At 50.1% G+C, this 23024-nt stretch overlaps 3 protein-coding genes across 3 annotated transcripts; 2 read left to right on the forward strand and 1 right to left on the reverse strand.

The window, feature by feature from the left end:
- The first annotated feature begins 2308 nt into the window (after positions 1–2308).
- rest (RE1-silencing transcription factor) lies at positions 2309–12517 on the forward strand. Its single transcript, XM_061079023.1, has 6 exons — positions 2309–2418; positions 3588–3866; positions 7254–7814; positions 8135–8295; positions 8687–8770; positions 9623–12517. The coding sequence occupies exons 2-6, from the start codon at positions 3613–3615 to the stop codon at positions 11491–11493; spliced, it is 2931 nt and encodes a 976-aa protein (XP_060935006.1). The 5' UTR covers positions 2309–2418; positions 3588–3612; the 3' UTR covers positions 11494–12517.
- On the reverse strand, positions 12261–19901 carry noa1 (nitric oxide associated 1). The gene is made up of 9 exons (XM_061079024.1): positions 18477–19901; positions 17071–18000; positions 15403–15567; positions 15222–15332; positions 13601–13692; positions 13358–13489; positions 13130–13246; positions 12934–13051; positions 12261–12778 (listed from the first exon to the last, which is right to left on the reverse strand). The coding sequence occupies exons 1-9, from the start codon at positions 18916–18918 to the stop codon at positions 12549–12551; spliced, it is 2337 nt and encodes a 778-aa protein (XP_060935007.1). The 5' UTR covers positions 18919–19901; the 3' UTR covers positions 12261–12548.
- nipsnap3a (nipsnap homolog 3A (C. elegans)) lies at positions 19325–21527 on the forward strand. The gene is made up of 6 exons (XM_061079027.1): positions 19325–19415; positions 20109–20316; positions 20392–20553; positions 20626–20775; positions 21050–21136; positions 21209–21527. The coding sequence occupies exons 1-6, from the start codon at positions 19350–19352 to the stop codon at positions 21283–21285; spliced, it is 750 nt and encodes a 249-aa protein (XP_060935010.1). The 5' UTR covers positions 19325–19349; the 3' UTR covers positions 21286–21527.
- The last annotated feature ends 1497 nt before the right edge of the window (positions 21528–23024 follow it).

Below are 23024 nucleotides of genomic sequence, written 5' to 3' on the forward strand. Positions count from 1 at the left end.
TCCTGAAGACTTTCTATGACTCTGTGGTGGCATCTGCCATCTTCTTTGGAATGGTTAGCTGGGGCAGCAGCAGTCCCACTGCTGACAGGAAGACACTGGACTGGTCAGCAGAGCCTGACCCCCCCCCCCCCCCTGTAGGACCAGAGTCAGCTCATTCCTGCAGCAGTCAGACTGGTGCTTGTAAAGAATTCTGTGCAAAATAAACGGTTATGTTTGCTGTACATATTCTGATACATAATTCATGTATTTACACTGTAATAACCGGTGTAATCACATTTATATTCTATATATTTGTTGTATATTTGTATTTCTTTATATTCCTTCACTGGATGCTACCTGTGTGATGTCTTCTGCTGCTGTAACATTATAAATTAATAAACTAATAAAGGACTTCTTATTTTATCTTAATTGTTTTTAACGTAAAATAACTCTTTTAAGTGTTCTAATGTTACCTTGTTGCTATTGTTAGTACTGTCACTCTTTTTACCATGTTAAGTGTCTGATGCCTTTTAAAAGCGCTATACAAATAAAATGTATTATTACCATTATTAATATTATTTAAACATGTCATAAACAAACTCACGCACTCTGAGCTGAAAGCCTCCGAGCTGCAGTCTGTGTTCAACGGGTTTTACAGACTTTCAACCTGAGGGAACTTCCACCTTCACCACACAACTGCCCCCCCGCCTTCAACACACAACTGCCCCCCCGCCTTCACCACACAACTGCCCCCCCGCCTTCAACACACAACTGCCCCCCCGCCTTCACCACACAACTGCCCCCCCGCCTTCCCCACACAACTGCCCCCCCACCTTCACCACACAACTGCCCCCCCGCCTTCACCACACAACTGCCCCCCCACATTCCCCACACAACTGCCCCCCCGCCTTCACCACACAACTGCCCCCCCACCTTCACCACACAACTGCCCCCCCACCTTCACCACACAACTGCCCCCCCGCCTTCAACACACAACTGCCCCCCCACCTTCCCCACACAACTGCCCCCCCGCCTTCACCACACAACTGCCCCCCCACCTTCACCACACAACTGCCCCCCCACCTTCCCCACACAACTGCCCCCCCGCCTTCACCACACAACACAATTGGTGATGTTATTGATGATTTAATCAGTTATTGGTGATGTTATTGATGATTTAATAATTTATTGGTGTTTTAATCAGTTATTGGTGATGTTATTGATGATTTAATCATTTATTGGTGATGTTATTGATGATTTAATCAGTTATTGGTGATGTTATTGATGATTTAATCAGTTATTGATGATGTTATTGATGATTTAATCAGTTATTGATGTTTTAATCAGTTATTGGTGATGTTATTGATGATTTAATCATTTATTGGTGCTGTTATTGATGATTTAATCAGTTATTGATGATTTAATCAGTTATTGGTGATGTTATTGATGATTAAAGCATTTATTGGTGATGTTATTGATGATTTAATCATTTATTGGTGCTGTTATTGATGTTTTAACCAGTTATTGGTGATGTTATTGATGATTTAATCAGTTATTGGTGATGTTATTGATGATTTAATCATTTATTGGTGCTGTTATTGATGATTTAATCAGTTATTGATGTTTTAATCAGTTATTGGTGATGTTATTGATGATTTAATAATTTATTGGTGATGTTATTGATGATTTAATAATTTATTGGTGATGTTATTGATTATTTAATCAGTTATTGATGTTATTGGTGATTTAATAATTTATTGGTGATGTTATTGATGATTTAATCATTTATTGGTGCTGTATTGATGTTTTAACCAGTTATTGGTGATGTTATTGATGATTTAATCAGTTATTGATGTTATTGATGATTTCATCAGTTATTTTTGATGTTATTGATGATTTAATCAGTTATTGGTGATGTTATTGATGATTTAATCATTTATGGTGATGTTATTGATGATTTAATATGTTATTGATGTTATTGATGATTTAATCAGTTATTGGTGATGTTATTGATGATTTAATCAGTTATTGGTGATGTTATTGATGATTTAATATGTTATTGGTGATGTTATTGATGATTTAATCATTTATTGGTGATGTTATTGATGATTTAATCAGTTATTGGTGATGTTATTGATGATTTAATCATTTATTGGTGATGTTATTGATGATTTAATCAGTTATTGGTGATGTTATTGATGATTTAATCAGTTATTGGTGATTTTATTGATGATTTAATCAGTTATTTCACTTCCAGACAAACTTGCAGCTGGCGGCGGACAGGGCGACGTGATGACGTCACGGCCGTACGTCAGCTGCTGTGCAGGAATGTGCGGAAACTTCTTCTTCACTTTTGTCTCCGCGCTGCTCGTCGAAGGAACCGGACCCGAGGCCGGAGAACGAGCTCGGAACCCGGGGGAAGTTTGTCCGGAGTAGCCGGTGAGTCACCGCGGGGCCGGGGGGAGGCTGCGGGCCCGGAGGAACAGCCGGAACAGCCGGGCGAACAGCCGGAGCTCCGGGGAAAGTTGTGTCGAGTTCAGGGCAAAATGGAGTCGCTGTCCGGGGCTGATCAGGACCAAGGCTAACACTCACACAACACACAACACACACACACAAACCGCCCAGGGGCCGCGGACACACAACACACACACAACACACACAACCCGCCCAGAGGAAACCTCCGCGGACACACAACACACACAACCCCGGTACTTAGAGTCACTTCAGCGAACACACAACACACACAACCCGCCCAGAAGAAACCTCCGCGGACACACAACACACACAACCCCGGTTCTTACACTTTTAATTGTATTATTTAATTTATATTAACAACTTCACGTTCACTCTGGATTCAAACTGAATTTACTTCATTTATTTAATGAGTTTGTCTGATTCAAAGTTTAAACTGACGTCACTTCTGTTGTTATTTAAACTTAATTTCTGTTTAAATGTGTTTAACTGTTCGTCATCAGGCTTCAGTTAGTGTGTGTAAGTGTGTGTGTGTGTGTGTGTGTGTGTGTGTGTGTGTGTGTGTGTGCGCGTGTGTCGCTGTCGACTGAGCTGTGGTGCTGTTTCAAAATGGCCGACAGACAGACACACTGTTTCCTGCGGACAGACACATAAAGTTTGAGTGAAACATTTGAAGCATCTCTCTTCTCCTCTGATGTCTTCACACTCATTGTGTCATTGATGGTTGATCAGAATCAAATCAAATCAAACTTTATTTGTATAGCCCATATTCACAAATCACAGTTTGTCTCACAGGGCTTTAACATGGTGAGACATCCTCTGTCCTTCACCCTCAGCAAGAGTCAGGACAAACTACTAAAAACCCTTTTAACAGGTGAAGACACGTAGAAACCTCAGAGAGACACATGTGAGGATCCGTCTCCCAGGACGGACACAAGGGACACAGCTGTGTAGAGGAGAACATCATCAGGATTAAAGTTATTAGCAGCATCGATGAGGGGAAACATGTTGAAGGAGAACTTCAATACTGTATATCAAGCAGCTCTGCTGCATCATAGTCTCTGGTCAGCAGCAAGATCAGATCCAATATATCTGATGCTTTACTCGTGTTTGACCTTTGACCCTCTCACCTACAGCTGGAGGTGACGAGTGCGAGTCAACATGGCCGCTCACACGGTCTTTTCGGAGGAGATGTTTCCTGTCGGGGTTTCTGTCATGGAAGAGGGTCCGAGTCTTAACACGCTGCCCGCCCCTCAGCTGGTGATGCTGGCCAACGTGGCGGCGGTGACGGCAGGGGAGGGCGGCGGCGGTGACGGCGGCGCCGGTGACGGCAGCACGGCTGACGAGAAGGAGATGATGGAGCTGAAGACGGTGGGAAGCAGCTTCTCCGACAGCGAGGACGAGAACATCATCAGGTCCGAGATTCTTCTATTGCTACACAAATTTAAACTTCACCTAATCCATTACTAGTTTTTCATTGTCAACAGACCTGGTTAATCTCTGGATTATATCTGGTTAGTTATGGGTTAATTTCTGGATTATATCTGGTTAGTCATGGGTTCATTTCTGGATTATATCTGGTTAGTCATGGGTTAATCTCTGGATTATCTCTGGTTAGTCATGGGTTCATCTCTGGATTATCTCTGGTTAGTCATGGGTTAATTTCTGGATTGTATCTGGTTAGTCATGGGTTCATCTCTGGATTATATCTGGTTAGTCATGGGTTAATCTCTGGATTATATCTGGTTAGTCATGGGTTAATCTCTGGATTATATCTGGTTAGTCATGGGTTAATCTCTGGATTATATCTGGTTAGTCATGGGTTAATCTCTTGATTATATCTGGTTAATCATGGGTTAATCTCTGGATTATATCTGGTTAGTTATGGGTTAATTTCTGGATTATATAGGGTTAGTCATGGGTTAATCTCTGGATTATATCTGGTTAGTCATGGGTTAATCTCTGGATTATATCTGGTTAGTCATGGGTTAATCTCTGGATTATATCTGGTTAGTCATGGGTTAATCTCTGGATTATATCTGGTTAGTCATGGGTTAATCTCTGGATTATATCTGGTTAGTCATGGGTTAATCTCTTGATTATATCTGGTTAATCATGGGTTAATCTCTGGATTATATCTGGTTAGTTATGGGTTAATTTCTGGATTATATAGGGTTAGTCATGGGTTAATCTCTGGATTATATCTGGTTAGTCATGGGTTAATCTCTGGATTATATCTGGTTAGTCATGGGTTAATCTCTGGATTATATCTGGTTAGTCATGGGTTAATCTCTGGATTATATCTGGTTAGTCATGGGTTAATCTCTGGATTATATCTGGTTAGTCATGGGTTAATCTCTGGATTATATCTGGTTAGTCATGGGTTCATCTCTGGATTATATCTGGTTAGTTATGGGTTAATTTCTGGATTATATCTGGTTAGTCATGGGTTAATATCTGGATTATCTCTGGTTAGTCATGGGTTAATCTCTTGATTATATCTGGTTAGTCATGGGTTAATATCTGGATTATCTCTGGTTAGTCATGGGTTAATCTCTGGATTATCTCTGGTTAGTCATGGGTTAATCTATGAATTATCTCTGGTTAGTCATGGGTTAATCTCTGGATTATATCTGGTTAGTCATGGGTTAATCTCTGGATTATATCTGGTTAGTTATGGGTTAATTTCTGGATTATATCTGGTTAGTCATGGGTTTATCTCTGGATTATCTCTGGTTAGTCATGGGTTCATCTCTGGATTATCTCTGGTTAGTCATGGGTTCATCTCTGGATTATCTCTGGTTAGTCATGGGTTAATCTCTTGATTATATCTGGTTAGTCATGGGTTAATATCTGGATTATCTCTGGTTAGTCATGGGTTAATCTCTGGATTATCTCTGGTTAGTCATGGGTTAATCTCTGGATTATCTCTGGTTAGTCATGGGTTAATATCTGGATTATCTCTGGTTAGTCATGGGTTAATATCTGGATTATCTCTGGTTAGTCATGGGTTAATCTCTGGATTATCTCTGGTTAGTCATGGGTTAAAATCTGGATTATCTCTGGTTAGTCATGGGTTAATCTCTGTCAAAACGGAGATATGTTCATACAAATTAACACTACAAAATGAATAACTACAGGGGGGGGGCAGAGACGCTGATAGTTTGAATTTTGGACAAAAATAAATGAAACCACAACCAAGTAAATAGCATTTGACTTAGTGACAGTTTGACCGTTAATCTGATGTAAAGACAGTGATTTGTCTAAAAGAGCACATCAACTGTTTGAGTTGTGTGTTTTATCTGTTTTACAAATATATCTTAATGTCTTAAAATATAACATAACATTTTGAAAATGCTTCGTTCAGCATGTTTGTGGTTTTTATAGTAAAACACACATCATTTTCCATATTGCATTTAATGTGTTTGGTGTATTTGTGGTCATATGTTAATGTTCTGTGTCAAAGTGAGAAAATAAAAGTCTGGTGTTGTCGACAAAGTTGACCTGAAAAAAACGATAGCACTCAATGGATGGTGAAGAATTTATGTGGAAATAAAGGTAAATTCAAAAGTATTAAAAGCAGCCAAACGAGTCAAAGACTGTGAGAAAAAGATTAAAGGCCGATATATGCTTCTCTGTTTTGACGGACACGGACAGATAGGACCGCCCTCTCCGCCGTGGAACGCCCCCCCGAGCGCCTCGGAGAGCTTCTCGTGCACCTCTGACTTTTCTAACTACACGTGGTTATTTCGGAGAGCCTCGGGACAGCCCCTGGCTGTGATTGGTCTGCTAACGACAGCATTTCCAGACCTCAAACTTCCTGTTTCCTTCCCTATGTCACAATAAACCCAAACACAACTACCATTCTACGATTAATGTGACAAGTGTGTGAAACCTGACGGTGGCTCGTTAGAGCGCTGACGGCATGTGTGCTCGGTCACATACGGTTACAACGAGCTTTCAAAACGGCGCTAGCGTGCAAAACCCCGCTGTCACTCCATCACTTCCATCATGACACTGTTTCTCAAACACCGTCAGGTCGGAAGCAAACGCTGGGGGGGTAGTTAGTGTCGGGAGTCCCTGCTGACTGTGTGTGGAAGCTGGGGGGGGGGGGCGGGGGGCTAGCTGCCTCCGTGTAGCTTCAAGCTGTGGGATTAGCAACGCAGTTCGGAATCAAGACCGGGGAACCGCTGCGCTAAGAAACGATCACATCAGCATTTTGATCCGCTGGGTGTCACTTTATTTTATGTAGTTGCCATCGTACCCTGTGTGTGAGGGAAGTGGGGGGGGGGTCAATAAACACACGTGGACGTCTTCTGAGAACTCATGAGGTAGACTTCTCTGAGCTCGTCTTCCGTGGCGCCACCTACTGCTCTGGTGCTGAATTGTTTTCAGCACCAAATGTCTGAAAAACTATGAATCAAAACGTGTCCGTCCGGTGGATCTGGTGGATCCGGTGGATCCGGTGGATCCGGTGGATCTGGTGGATCTGGTGGATCTGGTGGATCCGGTGGATCCGGTGGATCTGGTGGATCTGGTGGATCTGGTGGATCCGGTGGATCTGGTGGATCTGGTGGATCCGTCCGTCCGGTGGATCTGGTGGATCTGGTGGATCCGGTGGATCTGGTGGATCCGTCCGGTGGATCTGGTGGATCTGGTGGATCCGGTAGATCTGGTGGATCCGGTAGATCTGGTGGATTGGGAGTAGCGTACTGGAGCCTTAAGGTTATAAAGGTCGCTCCAGGTCACTTGTGTGCGTGTGGTGAATCTCTCTGACCTGTGTTCACTTCCTGTCCGAGCAGGTACAGCTACGACAACCACAGAGAGGTCTGCATCATCGAGTACCCCGAGTCGCCCGCCCCCCTCAGCGCCGTGGTCGTCGGTGGTAACCATGCAGCGGACGAAGAGGAGGACGATGGGGACAAAGCTGAAGACCTGTCTCACCGACCTCAGCCCTGCCCCCCCACTGAAAAGAAAATACCCCAGAAGGTGGTCAGACTTAAAGACGGCCCTGTCCCCGGGGAGGGGGGGGCGAAGAAGAAGAAGCCGTTCCACTGCAAGCCGTGTCACTTCCAGGCGCAGAGCGAGCAGCAGTTCGTGGAACACCTCAGCAGCCACAGCGTCAGCAAGATGATGGTGGTGAACCGGGTGGAGGGGCGCAGCAAGACCAAGGCCAAGGAGACGGAGAACCCCGAGTCCCAGCCGCCGTCGGGCGGGGAGGGGGACAGCGGCGGAGAGACGGGGGGCACCACAGGTGACATCAAAGGGCTGATCAGGTGTGAACGGTGCGGATACAACACCAACCGATACGACCACTACATCGCACACCTGAAGCACCACAGCAAGGAGGGCCAGGACCACAGGTAACCTTCACCTTCACCTCTATTCATCTGTGAGCCCAGTGCATGATGGGAGTTCTCCAGCAGTCCAGACCTGTAGCCGCAGGACTAAGGGATGGTTCAGGACCTGATCCAGAACTATCAGCTTTATCCAAGAGCAACTTCTTCAGTTCAAGCTTAAGACGACGTCCACACCCAAGTACTAACTGTGTGTGTGTGTGTGTGTGTGTGTGTGTGTGTGTGTGTGTGTGTGTGTGTGTGTGTGTGTGTGTGTGTGTGTGTGTGTGTGTGTGTGTGTGTGTGTGTGTGTGTGTGTGTGTGTGTGTGTGTGTGTGTGTGTGTAGGGTGTTTAAGTGCACGCTGTGTCCATACACCACGGTGAGTCAGTACCACTGGAGGAAACACCTGAGGAACCACTTCCCCAGTAAACTTCACACCTGCAGCCAGTGCTCCTACTTCTCCGACCGCAAGAGCAACTACATCCAACACATCCGCACTCACACAGGTGAGTCCCATCTGCAAATCACTGATGGACACAAAGTTGATGTTGTTATAAAACATATTTATGACAGGTCATCACATACTTAAATCTTCTTTTCCCCTAGAATGAAGCCTATTATCTCCCTTTGCGTCTAACTAATATATTCAGGCAATTTTATTTTCAAATTTGTGATATAATTCCTCGCTGATATTTCAGTTTTTGACAGTGTGAGAAAGTGCAGCTGTTTCTAAATCTGCCTCATAACACGGAGAGCATCGGTCTCTCCGCACCAAGCCGTGGAACCAACACCTGAAGACTGGTTCAGGCTCCGCCTCCTGCTTTGTGATGATTGATATGATTTGTTGTGATGAGTTTATTTTGATCCAGGTAAACATGTGATGTGTGTGTTGTACAGGTGTGCGTCCCTTCCAGTGTCTGTACTGTGACTACTCCAGTTCCCAGAAGACTCACCTGACCCGACACATGAGGACTCACTCAGGTCAGTCCTACACTCCTCGTCTCCTGGAAACAAAAACCACCAGAGACTGTTTGTAAAGATGATCTGCGACTGTGACCCATGTTGTGTTACTGCCACTAACTGGTTGATGTTGTTCCTGTCACTCACTGTTGACTCTTGTGTGTTTGTGTTGCGCTCACTGAAGCAGAGGATTGATGGTAAAGTCTTTTACATGATGTCACTTCCTGTGTGCTGTTGTGTTGTATTGAGTTGTGTTGTGTTGTGTTGGTTTATCTGTTGTGTTGTGGTGACGACCTGAAAGCTGCATGTCCTGATTACACATCAGTGTTAATGTTCATGGTCTGAAGTTATAAACACTGATTTAAAACATAGAAACATCTACTCATCAAAACATTAGAATCTAATAATTTATATCAGCTCTGTGTAGGTTTAATAAAAAAACGTTTATGAGCTAATGATCGACATGAACAACACGTGTCATGTCTCAGATCATTGAAGAATGATTCAGTTTGTAGCGAGTCTGATTCAGGAACCGGTTCTATAGGAAACACCCGTGTTCTGTGAGCGTTTCTCCAGAATCCAAAGACTCCGAACAACTGGCTGAACAATGTTCTGTCCATCAACAATAAACCATTTTTAACCTGTTTCGGAATCAAACAAAGATGGCCGCTGGTTTTCCACCTGTAGATAGTGTTAAGCTAGAATTATGCTTCTCCGAAGATTCATGTAAACATCTCTGCAAACCTTTATCAGAGAGCGGAGTTATGGGAAGCTAGATGGTAGGAGTTGAGGAGGAGAAGTACGACTCATGAAGCTCTGGTGTGTGACTTACAGGCTGCTGCAGGTTCATAACATCTCATCCTCTGTGTGCAGGTGAGCGTCCGTTCAAGTGTGAGAGCTGTAACTACCTGGCAGCCAATCAGCACGAGGTGACCCGTCACGCCCGGCAGGTCCACAACGGCCCCAAGCCTCTGTCCTGCCCCTACTGCGACTACAAGACCGCCGACCGCAGCAACTTCAAGAAGCACGTGGAGCTCCACCTCAATCCTCGTCAGTTCCTTTGCCCGCTCTGCAAATACGCCGCCTCCAAGAAATGCAACCTGCAGTACCACATCAAGTCCAGGCACTCCGGCTGCGACGTCTCCGTGGACGTCTCCAAAGTCAAACTGCGAGCCAAGAAGCTTGGTCCTGACAGCGTGGAACAAAACTCAGACCCCAGAGCAAGCAAGCCTGACAATTCATCTTGCATTGAGGAGGATTCTGACATGGATGATGGAAATGAGGCTGAGACTCTGGACTCCAGCCCAATCAATCTGTCAACCAGAAAGAGCAGCCGGCCCAGCTCCGCCCACTCGCTGCAGAGTGAAACACCGGAAAAGGCTCCGAAGAAATCCAACGTCACGTCCGAGAAAGAGAAGCTGCTGAAAACAAAGGACAAGATGGAGCCAGAGAGAAAAATCACAACAAGGCAGAAGAAAAACGAGAAGGTCAACGAAAAACATACAGACAACTCAACTGCTAAAGAAACACAGACGATGGCTTCTGTAAACACAGACACTAAGGTCAAGAGGCGGGTCAAGAGGCCGCCGGCAGAGAAACCAACGGTTCAGGACCAAGCAGAAGAACCCAAATCCCTCAAAGACCAGAAGGACACAGAGAAATCTGACCAACACAGATCCAAGGAGGAAAGAATCGTGTGGACAAAGGTGGTCAAAGATGAAGAGAAGCCTGGGAGGGAAAAAGAACAGAAGAATGATGGCAGTGGAAAGGAGAACAAAAGCTTCAATAAACATAGGAAGTTGGGATCAAAGAAGACGGAGAAAACTAGAGAACATGTGGAAGAAGAAGAAGAAGCTCAAGAGAAACCACAAAGTCCTCAGAGGAAGGAGAAGACTTCCAAGAGGAAAGTGGGAGAGGTGTTAGATCTTTCCAAAAAGTGCTCAGCTGAGACGCCGTCCAAGACCAGGCGGATGAAAGCCGTAGCTGCTGAGAAGCTGCAGTCGGAAGCCGCTTCCGATTGGTCCAACGAGGCCGATGAAGCCACGCCCACGCAGCTCAAATCCAACGGGGAAACACCAGTGAAGCACAAGAGGACCAGGAAGTCCAGCAAGAGAGTCCCAGGACTTCAGCAACCTGATGACTCAGCTGAAGAGAAGATGACATCAGCTCCAGAAGCTTCCACGCCACCAGAGAACCCAGCGGGCGCCACGAGTCCTGAGCCCCCCCCGACAGAACCCTGCCCCGAGCAGCAGAAACCCCCCCCAGATGAAACTGTGCTGGAGACGCCTCGGAACCAGACCTGCGAGCAGATGGAAGTGTCACACAGCTGCAGCCCAGCTGAGGACACGCCCTCTCCAGCTGAGGACACGCCCTCTCCAGCTGAAACCCGCCCTGCGCTGACCTTCCTCAAACCCACATCGCCGCCCGCTCTGGTGCTTCCAGGCCAGCGAATCAAACCCGCTGACCCCGAGGATGACGAGGGGATTCACAGCAGCCACGAAGGAGGAAGTGACATCAGCGACAGCGCCTCGGAGGGCAGCGACGACTCCGGCACGCAGTCCGGGAAGATGGCCAACGACCCGGAAACGCCCACCGACGAGATCCCCACGCCCACGGAGCTCAAGAGCCACTTGTGCATCTTCTGTGACCGCACGTTTCCTCTGGAGGCGGAGTACCGCCGCCACCTGAACCGCCACCTGGTCAACGTCTACTACCTGGACGACCCGGCCAAGGGGCAGAAGTGACTTCAGCGGCTTGGATGGTTTACATTTCGTGGCTTGAAGCTCTGAGCCAGTTCCTCCAAGTGAAGGGTCATGACGGTTGTATAAGATCACTGAACTCCAGTCAGAATGTGACCTCTGACCTGTTGACAGAGACCAAATTGATTTGTCTTGTTAGAGTTTCAGATTTGCGTTGTTAGTTTGTAGCTCTTTGATCTGAAATCCCTCCGGCTCTCAGTCCTTCATCACCATGAGCAGCACGGACGCTAACACGTTTTTTGACAGTTAGCTTTTACCGGTTCCCAGATCTAAAGCGTTCCCATTATATATTCACTTCTATTAAGCGCCAGCACGTGATGCCAACTGGCGTTCCATCAGAGAGCGCCAGCTCGGGGGGGGGGCCCGTTTAAACGCTGGCTCATTGTGATGTGTACATGTTAAACATATTCTTTTCTGAGGGGATCTTTGTTTTTAAACCGGAAGTGCCTTTGACAATCAACGTCTCAGCAGTTTGTTTCAGTCACATGTGGATTTAGCGTCTGTTAGCCTCAGCGGGAAGATGCCGCCGCCCACTTTGGTTTTAGGTAGAACTGAACATCGAATATTAAACATTTCATTTTCCCTCAGGACAAATAATTAGTTTAATGTTTATTAACCTTCAAAAACTGTTGCTGGAGGTAAAATAATAAATGAAACTCGTGTAAATAAATTGGTGCAATATTTTCTCTTTTAGTCAAGAAGCCAAAGTGAAGACTTGTCTCCATGGAAACAACAGCAGGAACCACGTCACATGATGTCATTTGACCTTTTTATTATCAACTGTTACATATTGATTATTGGAAAAAATCAAATAGAAAAAGTTTCACTTGAGGACTTCAAAATAAAACATCACAGATGTGACTTTCACACAGTCTCATGAATCCTCTGAGGCGTTTAGTTTCCAGTGACCTCTGACCTCACTGTTTCCTCCGTCTGCAGGTAGGAGGAGCTCTGACCAACACTAACTTCACACTGCTCCAATTTTAAATAAAGACTTCTTTTTAAAGCGTCCCGTTCTCCGTCTCCTGTGTCCACCGGTTTCACTTCCTCTTCACCGGCGGCCTCTTGGCTCCTCTGGCCGAAACGCCGTCGTCCATCAGCCCCGGAGGCCTCATCAGTTTGTAGGCGGCAGATTTCCGGATGCGTTCTCCCTTCAGGGAGACGATGTGAGGAAGCAGCGGTGGCGTCCTCAGACTGAAGCCCGCCCCCAGAGGACCAAGAACCCTGAGTGTCACCTGATCGCCTTCCACCGCCGTCACAGCGACCCAACCTGCACGCAGACAAACCGCTGAGTCATCGTTTCTCTGACAACTGAACCAAAGTCATTGATCGTTTGATCAAAGTTAAGTTTCAGTGATGCAATCAATAAAAATCAGGACTGATTAATAATGATTTTGGACTCGGTTGCGTCTCCGGTGTTTTTACCTGCAGACGACAGTTTGACGTCAGCGGCCGCCTCCAGGTAGCCACGCCCCTCCAACCTGAACTCCTGAGGAACTAACGTGGGGAAGTCCTTCATCCGCTCGGCCCCGCCCATGGGCACCTGGACGCACACACACACACACACACACCTCAGTGTTTAACCTCAACAGCTGGCTGATCATGTGAACATGTGACGCACCCCCAGCAGGACGTGTCCGGCATGTTTTGCGTAAAGGGCGTCGGCTTTGTCCAGACTGGTGACGTGAACCGGGAGACGACTGGACGCCACGACTGAAAACCAGCAGGACTTCTGACCCTGCACAGGAAAAGTAATCAATCACAGACGTCACTTACCAACAGATGACGAGTGAGTGAGGCCAGGTAACTGTCCGTTGCCCTTGACAACTGATTCTTTACTGTGACTCACCTGCAGGAAGTCGATCCTGGCCACGCCCCCAACAAACAGACTCATACCAGGCTTCAGAACAAACGTCCGCGGGACGATGGCCGACGTGGGAACCACTGACCTCACTTCCTGTTCGCTCAGCAGGCTGAGGATCTGGGCGAGAGTCGTTCACACAGACAGATTATTATGGTCTGTCGTGACCTGGGTCTGTGTGTGTCTGTGTGTCTGTGTGTGTGTGTGTGTGTATGTGTGTGTGTGTCTCACGTCGTTGTCCTTCATGACCCCCGGCGTGTCGTACAGCCAGTGAGCGTCCTTCAGCTCGTTGTAGCTCAACTCCTCGGGCGTCCTGATGGTCCCTGAAAGGTCAGAGGTCAAGAGACAGACTATGTAGTGGTTTATATAAAAGAAAGCTGGCAAACTTTAATATAATAAAAGCTTATTTTATAAACTGATGGAACTAAGAATATTTAGTTTTGCATTTTATTTGACCTTATAAATCTACTCCATTACATCTATATTACATTAGACTATTGTACTTTTTAGACAGACGGTCAACAATCAGTTAAAAACCGGACAATAACAAAGGAGTAAACCAACAAGTTGAGTAAACTTTGTCGTATTTAAACGTTAAACGTTGACTCGCTCCAGCCGAGTTCCTGTCTCACCCCTCCGTGTCTCACCCCTCCGTGTCTCACCCCTCCGTGTCTCCCTCCTCCGTGACTCACCCCTCCGTGTCTCCCTCCTCCGTATCTCACCCCTCCGTGACTCACCCCTCCGTGTCTCCCTCCTCCGTATCTCACCCCTCCGTGTCTCACCCCTGCGTGTCTCACCCCTCCGTGTCTCCCTCCGTGTCTCACCCCTCCGTGTCTCACCCCTGCGTGTCTCACCCCTGCGTGTCTCACCCCTCCGTGTCTCACCCCTGCGTGTCTCACCCCTGCGTGTCTCACCCCTCCGTGTCTCACCTCTCCGTGTCTCACCCCTCCGTGACTCACCCCTCCGTGTCTCCCTCCTCCGTATCTCACCCCTCCGTGTCTCACCCCTGCGTGTCTCACCCCTCCGTGTCTCACCCCTCCGTGTCTCCCTCCGTGTCTCACCCCTCCGTGTCTCACCCCTGCGTGTCTCACCCCTCCGTGTCTCACCCCTCCGTGTCTCACCCCTCTGTGTCTCACCCCTCCGTGTCTCACCCCTGCGTGTCTCACCCCTGCGTGTCTCACCCCTCCGTGTCTCCCTCCTCCGTGTCTCACCCCTGCGTGTCTCACCCCTCCGTGTCTCCCTCCTCCGTGACTCACCCTCCGTATCTCACCCCTCCGTGTCTCACCCCTGCGTGTCTCACCCCTGCGTGTCTCACCCCTCCGTGTCTCACCCCTGCGTGTCTCACCCCTGCGTGTCTCACCCCTCCGTGTCTCACCCCTCCGTGACTCACCCCTCCGTGTCTCCCTCCTCCGTGTCTCACCCTTCCGTGTCTCACCCCTCCGTGTCTCCCTCCGTGTCTCACCCCTCCGTGTCTCACCCCTCCGTGTCTCACCCCTCCGTGTCTCACCCCTCCGTGTCTCACCCCTCCGTGTCTCACCCCTCCGTGTCTCACCCCTCCGTGTCTCACCCCTGCGTGTCTCACCCCTCCGTGTCTCCCTCCTCCGTGTTTCACCCCTCCGTGTCTCACCCCTGCGTGACTCACCCCTCCGGGTCTCACCCCTGCGTGTCTCACCCCTGCGGGTCTCACCCCTCCGTGTCTCACCCCTCCATGTCTCACCCCTCCGTGTCTCACCCCTCCGTGTCTCACCCCTGCGTGTCTCACCCCTCCGTGTCTCACCCCTGCGTGTCTCACCCCTGCGGGTCTCACCCCTCCGTGTCTCACCCCTCCATGCCTCACCCCTGCGTGTCTCACCTGTCCTCAGTTCTCCGTCTTCATCTTCTCCAAACGCCAAACTGTCCGGATCAAACTGGATCTCATCTGGTCCGGATCCGACCTCGGCACGGAATGTTCTTCCAACGCGACCTGAGAACATGTGACCGGGTGACCATGTGATCATGTGACCAGATGAACATGAGACCCCCCCACTCCTTACCCACTAAGTAGCCTTGCCTGCTGAACTGTCTCATCCTGGTCTGCTCGTCCTGCGACAGCTCGTCCTCCGTCCGTCCCGACGTCTCGTTCAGTCGCTTCTGTCTCCTGAACATCCTGTGGGGCGTCGGGTTGATGATGGGAAACTTCAGCAGGTTCAGAGTCGTCCCTGAACGCACCACGCACAGTCACATGACACCGAACGCACCACGCACAGTCACATGACACTGAACGCACCACGCACAGTCACATGACACCGAACGCACCACGCACAGTCACATGACACTGAACGCACCACGCACAGTCACATGACACCGAACGCACCGCGCACAGTCACATGACACCGAACGCACCGCGCACAGTCACATGACACCGAACGCACCGCGCACAGTCACATGACACCGAACGCACCGCGCACAGTCACATGACACCGAACGCACCGCGCACAGTCACATGACACTGAACGCACCACGCACAGTCACATGACACTGAACGCACCGCGCACAGTCCCATGACACTGAACGCACCACGCAGTCACATGACACTGAACGCACAGTCACATGACACCGAACGCACCGCGCACAGTCACATGACACCGAACGCACCGCGCACAGTCACATGACACCGAACGCACCGCGCACAGTCACATGACACCGAACGCACCGCGCACAGTCACATGACACCGAACGCACCGCGCACAGTCACATGACACCGAACGCACCGCGCACAGTCACATGACACCGAACGCACCGCGCACAGTCACATGACACCGAACGCACCACGCACAGTCACATGACACTGAACGCACCACGCACAGTCACATGACACTGAACGCACCGCGCACAGTCACATGACACTGAACGCACCACGCACAGTCACATGACACTGAACGCACAGTCACATGACACTGAACGCACCACGCACAGTCACATGACACTGAACGCACCACGCACAGTCACATGACACTGAACGCACCACGCACAGTCACATGACACTGAACGCACCACGCACAGTCACATGACACTGAACGCACCGCGCACAGTCACATGACACTGAACGCACCACGCACAGTCACATGACACTGAACGCACAGTCACATGACACTGAACGTACAGTCACATGACACTGAACGCACCGCGCACAGTCACATGACACTGAACGCACCACGCACAGTCACATGACACTGAACGCACCGCGCACAGTCACATGACACTGAACGCACCACGCACAGTCACATGACACTGAACGCACCACGCACAGTCACATGACACTGAACGCACCACGCACAGTCACATGACACTGAACGCACCACGCACAGTCACATGACACTGAACGCACCACGCACAGTCACATGACACTGAACGCACCACGCACAGTCACATGACACTGAACGCACCACGCACAGTCACATGACACTGAACGCACCACGCACAGTCACATGACACTGAACGCACCACGCACAGTCACATGACACTGAACGCACCACGTCTGATCCTGTAAATAATCACGACTGATTTGAACTAAAATATCACGTTTAAATATTAACAGGTTAAAACACATTTAAATATTTCATTAGCATTCTCTGTCTGTGACGGTTGCTCCGCCCTCTGACCTGCTGACCACCCGGGGGCGTGACCTCCCGGGGGCGTGTCAGACTGAGCGGGGGTCTCACCGGGCCAGGGCGAGACGGTGGCCTTGTGGACCAGCGGCGTGGCGTTGGACTTGCAGTAGTCGGACTCCAGCAGCGTGTTGAACAGCGTGGACTTCCCGGCGTTGGCCCCGCCCACCAGGTACACGTCCCCCTTGTACCTCCAGGACCGCTGCAGGCCGGAGACCAGCGGCTCGATGCCGAAGCCGGTCTTGGCGCTGACGAGGTGGATGTCGGTGACCTGGTCCCCGAAGCCGGCGGCCTGGCAGTACCGGGCCAGCTGGCCCTTGATTCGCCGCAGGTAGCCGGGCGAGTCCCCGGGGAGCAGGTCGATCTTGTTGCCGAGGACGACCACGTGCTTGTTGGTCCCGACCAGCTCCGGCAGGTCGGGGACGATGGAGTCCGGGAGGTCGAGCAGGTCCACCACCAGCAGCACCAGGACCTGCAGGGGGCGGATCCGCCGCACCACCGCCCGGTACTGGTCCCGGGTCAGCTCCAGGTGCAGCGCCCGGTGGTGGTGGGTCAGCAGGTGGCAGCGCTGGCACACGGCGCCACGCAGACCCCGCCCCCCCTGCAGCAGGGCCTTGTACTTCTCGCTGGGCAGGTAGCCGGGGGCGTGGACGGCGGCGCAGTGCAGCAGGGCGCCGCAGCCCGAGCAGCAGGTGTCACTGAGCGGCTCGTCAGCGTCCGGAGACCCGAAGACCTTCTGCTCGCCGGGCGCCGCCTTCTTCTTCTTCTTCTTCCTCTTTGCAGCCACCAGGTTCTCATCCAGGGGGAAGTCCACGTCCTGGAACTGGATCAGAGAGCTGGGGTCCGGCGCCGCCCCCTCCCCCAACCCCTGCAGCTGGCGCTCCAGAGACCTCAGGTGTTTCTGAGGGGGGACAGGAAGGGGAGGGGCCTTGAAGCTCAGCTGGTCGAGCAGCTTCTTCTCCTGAAGCGAGTCGTCCTCTGTATCTGCAGCAGAAGAAGAGAGGAGCTCAGTGCTGCCACACGCTGGAGCTGACCGGTACTACATCAATATCACACATGGTATTAATATTGAAACTGGTTCAACACGTCATAACATGTGAGAGGGGGGGTAAGCCCCCCCCCCACCTTCCTTTGTGAACACGTATGTTTCCCCCCTCCCCCCCACACACACAGTTTTAGCTTTCGTTAAATTGTTTTTTGTCCTTTAATTGATCTGTCTCCCAGAGACTGAAGGAGACAAGAAACTGCTTAACTGTAGGTGCGTGTGTCCCCCTGCGTGTGTCCCCCTGCGTGTGTCCCCCTGCGTGTGTCCCCCCTGCGTGTGTCCCCCTGCGTGTGTCCCCATGCTTGTGTTCCCCATGCGTGTGTCCCCCCTGCGTGTGTCCCCCTGCGTGTGTCCCCCCCTGCGTGTGTCCCCCTGCGTGTGTCCCCCTGCGTGTGTCCCCCCCTGCGTGTCTCACCCGGGTCGTCCACAAACACGAACTGCTCCTCCAGGTCCGGGTCCACGGTGCAGCTCCGGACTCCTCCACGGTCTCTGCTGCTCCACTGCCGGACCAGACCTCGCACTGACCCGGGTCCGGAGAGTCCGGAGACCCGGACCAGACCTCGCACTGACCCGGGTCCGGAGGGTCCGGAGACCCGGACCAGACCTCGCACTGACCCGGGTGCGGAGAGTCCGGAGACCCGGACCAGACCTCGCACTGACCCGGGTCCGGGGGGTCCGGAGACCCGGACCAGACCTCGCACTGACCCGGGTCCGGAGGGTCCGGAGACCCGGACCAGACCTCGCACTGACCCGGGTCCGGAGGGTCCGGAGATCCGGACCAGACCTCGCACTGACCCGGGTCCGGAGGGTCCGGAGACCCGGCGGACACACACCTGACACAGCCGGGACACGCTCATACCTCCGGTTTCACCTTGGAACCGGAACACACCATATATAAATCTATGGAACACACGCGCCTGTTGATCACTTCCTGCACGGATCTGACGTCACACATACTCTTTTCGTGTTCCGTTTAAAAAAGAGTGAGACAATGACGACAGGAGGTCTCACTCTGCTACAACTACAGGAACGATGTTAGTCATGGTTCAAACAGTTTAGTTTTATATAGAAACTGAATGATGCATGATTCATTGATAATGATATGAGTATTTGAATTGATGTTAAATTATTAATACGTGTTTCTGCAGATGACTGAAGTTTATTCACAAACATGTCAGTAAATTCGGTTTTATGGCAGACACAGAAAGTGTCGAAACAAGCTACTGTCTGAAGTGAGAGCTCCTGTTCTCTGAGGATCTCTGCACCGTCACGTCTCTTCACTTTCAACATGATGTCGATCAGGAAAGTTTCACTGAGATCAGCTGCGACTCTGGTTTCCACTGCTTCTGCTCAGGTGAGTCATCTGCACCGGTACCACACCTGGTTCTGTTCACACCTGGTTCTGTTCACACCTGGTTCTGTTCACACCTGGTTCTGTTCACACCTGCACCGGGATCACACCTGCACCGGTTTCACACCTGGTTCTGTTCACACCTGCACCGGGATCACACCTGCACCGGTTTCACACCTGATCCTGTTCACACCTGGTTCTGTTCACACCTGCACCGGTTTCACACCTGGTTCTGTTCACACCTGGTTCTGTTCAGCCCCTCTTTAGACCTGATCCTGTTCACACCTGCACCGGTTTCACACCTGGTTCTGTTCATACCTGCACCGGTATTACATCTGTTCATGTTCAGATCCTGTTCAGATCCTCTACAGACCTGATCTACTTCAGAACTGGTCTCACCATGTTATGTACTTAGGTCAAGGTCCAGTCTGTGATTCTTTGAAAAGGTCAAACCTTGAAACTGAAGTTAAACATTAAACTGTTTAAACAGAGAAAACAACACACACACACACACGCACACACACACACACACACGCACACACAGTCTGTAGTCCAGGTCCAGTCTGTAGTCAAGATCTGGTCTGTAGTTCGATTCCAGTTAGTAGTCCAAGACCCTTCTGTAGTCCAGGTCCCATGGTGTGAGGCTCATTTTAACAATCAGAGTGAGACCTCTGCTGTCTTGTTTCTTCTCTGCAGCTTCGTGTGCGTCTCTCCACTGGTCCCCAGCAACAACAGAAAGCCTTTTACGAGTTCCGCACCTACTGCATCCGTCCAGAGCAGAACGCCGCCTTCCTGAAACTGACCAATGAGAAGGTCCACCTGCGCACCGCCCACTCCGAGCTGATTGGCTACTGGAGTGTTGAGTATGGGGGCTTGAACCAGGTTTTCCATATATGGAAGTATGGTAAGTGCGTTCTTCTGCTGAGGAGTTCTTGTTGGTGGTTTTTAACGTGTGAGTGACTCGTCTCTCGTCCATCAGACAGCTACGCTCAGCGGGCGGGGGTGCGGGCGGCGCTCGCTCACGACCCCTCGTGGATCTCAGAGTACATCTCCAAAGCCATACCAATGTTGACCTCTCAGGACAACGAGGTCACCTACCTGGTTCCCTGGAGCCAGCTGCAGAGGGCGCCACAGGAGGGCGGTATGCCCCCCCCCCTCACACACACACATTGTAACACAGACGATTTGTTTTTATAGCACGTGTGTGTTTCAGGTGTGTACGAGCTGGTTTCCTACCACATGCGTCCTGGTGGTCCAGCGGTTTGGGCCGATGCCTTCCAGGCTGCTGTAACTTCCCATGATGCACCAGGATACGGCAAGCTGCTGGGAGCGTTCCACAGCGAGTTTGGAAAACTGAACAGAGGTGAAAAAACAACGACAATAACACACCGACAAAATTATTACCACAGAAGATTCACAGTCCTCCAACTCCTAATGTGTGTGTGTGTGTGTGTGTGTGTGTGTGTGTGTGTGTGTGTGTGTGTGTGTGTGTGTGTGTGTGTGTGTGCGATGTGTGTGTGTGCGATGTGTGTGTGTGTGTGTGTGTGTGTGTGTGTGTGTGTGTGTGTGTGTGTGTGTGTGTGTGTGTGTGTGTGTGTGTGTGTGTGTGCGTGTGTGCGTGTGCGTGTGGCGCTCAGTTCACGCTCTCCAGTGGTTTGAGAGCGCCGACCATCGGGCCGAGCTGCGACACCGAGCTCACACTGACTCCAGAGTCGTTGCTGCAGGTGAGACACTGTGACGTCATCAGTAATAATCCAACAGAACAATCATTTCAATAATCATAATCTCTCCCTCAGTCAGAGACAGTGTCGTCCATCTCGACTCTCAGAAGAACAAACTCATGTTCCCGTGTCCCTTTTCTCCCATGAAGTAAATTCCTGTCTCCATGACAACTGTACATGAGTTATTCTGTCACTCGTGAGTGACAGTGTCCAATCCTGTGTTGTGAAAGTTGGAGGGGGCGGAGCTTGTATTCGTTTAACAGCTGCAGAAAAATGGACAGAATTTATGTCTGTGTTGTTGTCATGGTGACCACGTTGTTTCATACCTTCACATGTGTAAAACAGGACGTTCATGAAAAATACGTAAGAATAAAATCTTTTAAAAAAAACTTGACATTCGACTTTCTATGTCTGCGTTCCCTCCCAGCTGCAGTCAGACAGATGTTCAGATGAATCATGTTGATCCAGGTTTTTAAATAAACACAGAGAATCCGACAAACTGAAGCTGAAGCTTAAATATTCAAAGGTTCAAATTTGATTTGTGTAAAAATCCCAGTTTGTCTCACAGTCTCTAACAAGGTGAGACGTCCTCTGTCCTTCAACAAGAGACAAACTCCTGAGACCTGTAGCAGGTGAAGACGGTAGAAACCTCAGAGACACATGTTAGGACCCGTCTCCAGGAGACACGTGAGAGGACCCGTCTCCAGGAGACACGTGAGAGGACCCGTCTCCAGGAGACACGTGAGAGGACCCGTCTCCAGGAGACACGTGAGAGGACCCGTCTCCAGGAGACACATGAGAGGACCCGTCTCCAGGAGACACGTGAGAGGACCCGTCTCCAGGAGATACATGTGAGGACCCGTCTCCAGGAGACACATGTGAGGACCCGTCTCCAGGAGACACATGTGAGGACCCGTCTCCAGGAGACACGTGTGAGGACCCGTCTCCAGGAGACACGTGTGAGGACCCGTCTCCAGGAGACACGTGTGAGGACCCGTCTCCAGGAGACACGTGTGAGGACGCGTCTCCAGGAGACACGTGAGGACCCGTCTCCAGGAGACACGTGTGAGGACGCGTCTCCAGGAGACACGTGAGGACCCGTCTCCAGGAGACACGTGTGAGGACCCGTCTCCAGGAGACACATGTGAGGACCCGTCTCCAGGAGACACATGAGAGGACCCGTCTCCAGGAGACACATGTGCAGACAGAATCCAGATGTTCGTGGGTTTTCCGACCAGTGCAAAGGAGGACTAAGTGAAGAGCTGTTTTCTGGCTTCATCCACCTCCATGGTTCCACTCGTCCTCTCGTACATCAGCAGCACAAAGCGCTCCTACAGGGACTTGGACCGTCCCTCACGTCACCTGGCAACTGCATGAGCTCACTTCAGGGAAAGTCTCCTGATGTCAGGTTGATCCTCACTGAATCCAAACAGCTCTTCTTCTTCTGACCAGCACCAGACTCTTGCACTGCTTTGATTCCCTCTACCTTCTGTCATGTAGACAGACAAGATGATATTAGGACAGCTTATCTTCTCAAGCTTAGATTTTGCAAATGGACAAAGACACTGTCTGCATAGTCCTGGTAAGTATTTGCAGTACCAGGATTCAGCATCTGGAACACAGCGCCCACTGCAGGCGGGTTGGGACTCAGCGTCCGTCTGTGGTTCGTGACAAAGAAAGAAAACGAACTTCGAACGATGATTAATCGATTAATCAAAGAAATGTAATCATACATGTTGAACATTGCTGCTTGAGTCATTACATTATAAAATGCCCCATTGCACCAGCTACTTAAAGTGTAGAGCAGAGGTCTTCAACAGGGGGTCAGCGACCCCCAGGGGGTCCGCGGAGGTACTGCAGGGGGGTCGCGAAATCTTTGGTTGATTAGACA

Source organism: Limanda limanda, chromosome 10, assembly GCF_963576545.1.
Source record: "Limanda limanda chromosome 10, fLimLim1.1, whole genome shotgun sequence".
Taxonomy (NCBI): Eukaryota; Metazoa; Chordata; class Actinopteri; order Pleuronectiformes; family Pleuronectidae; genus Limanda; species Limanda limanda.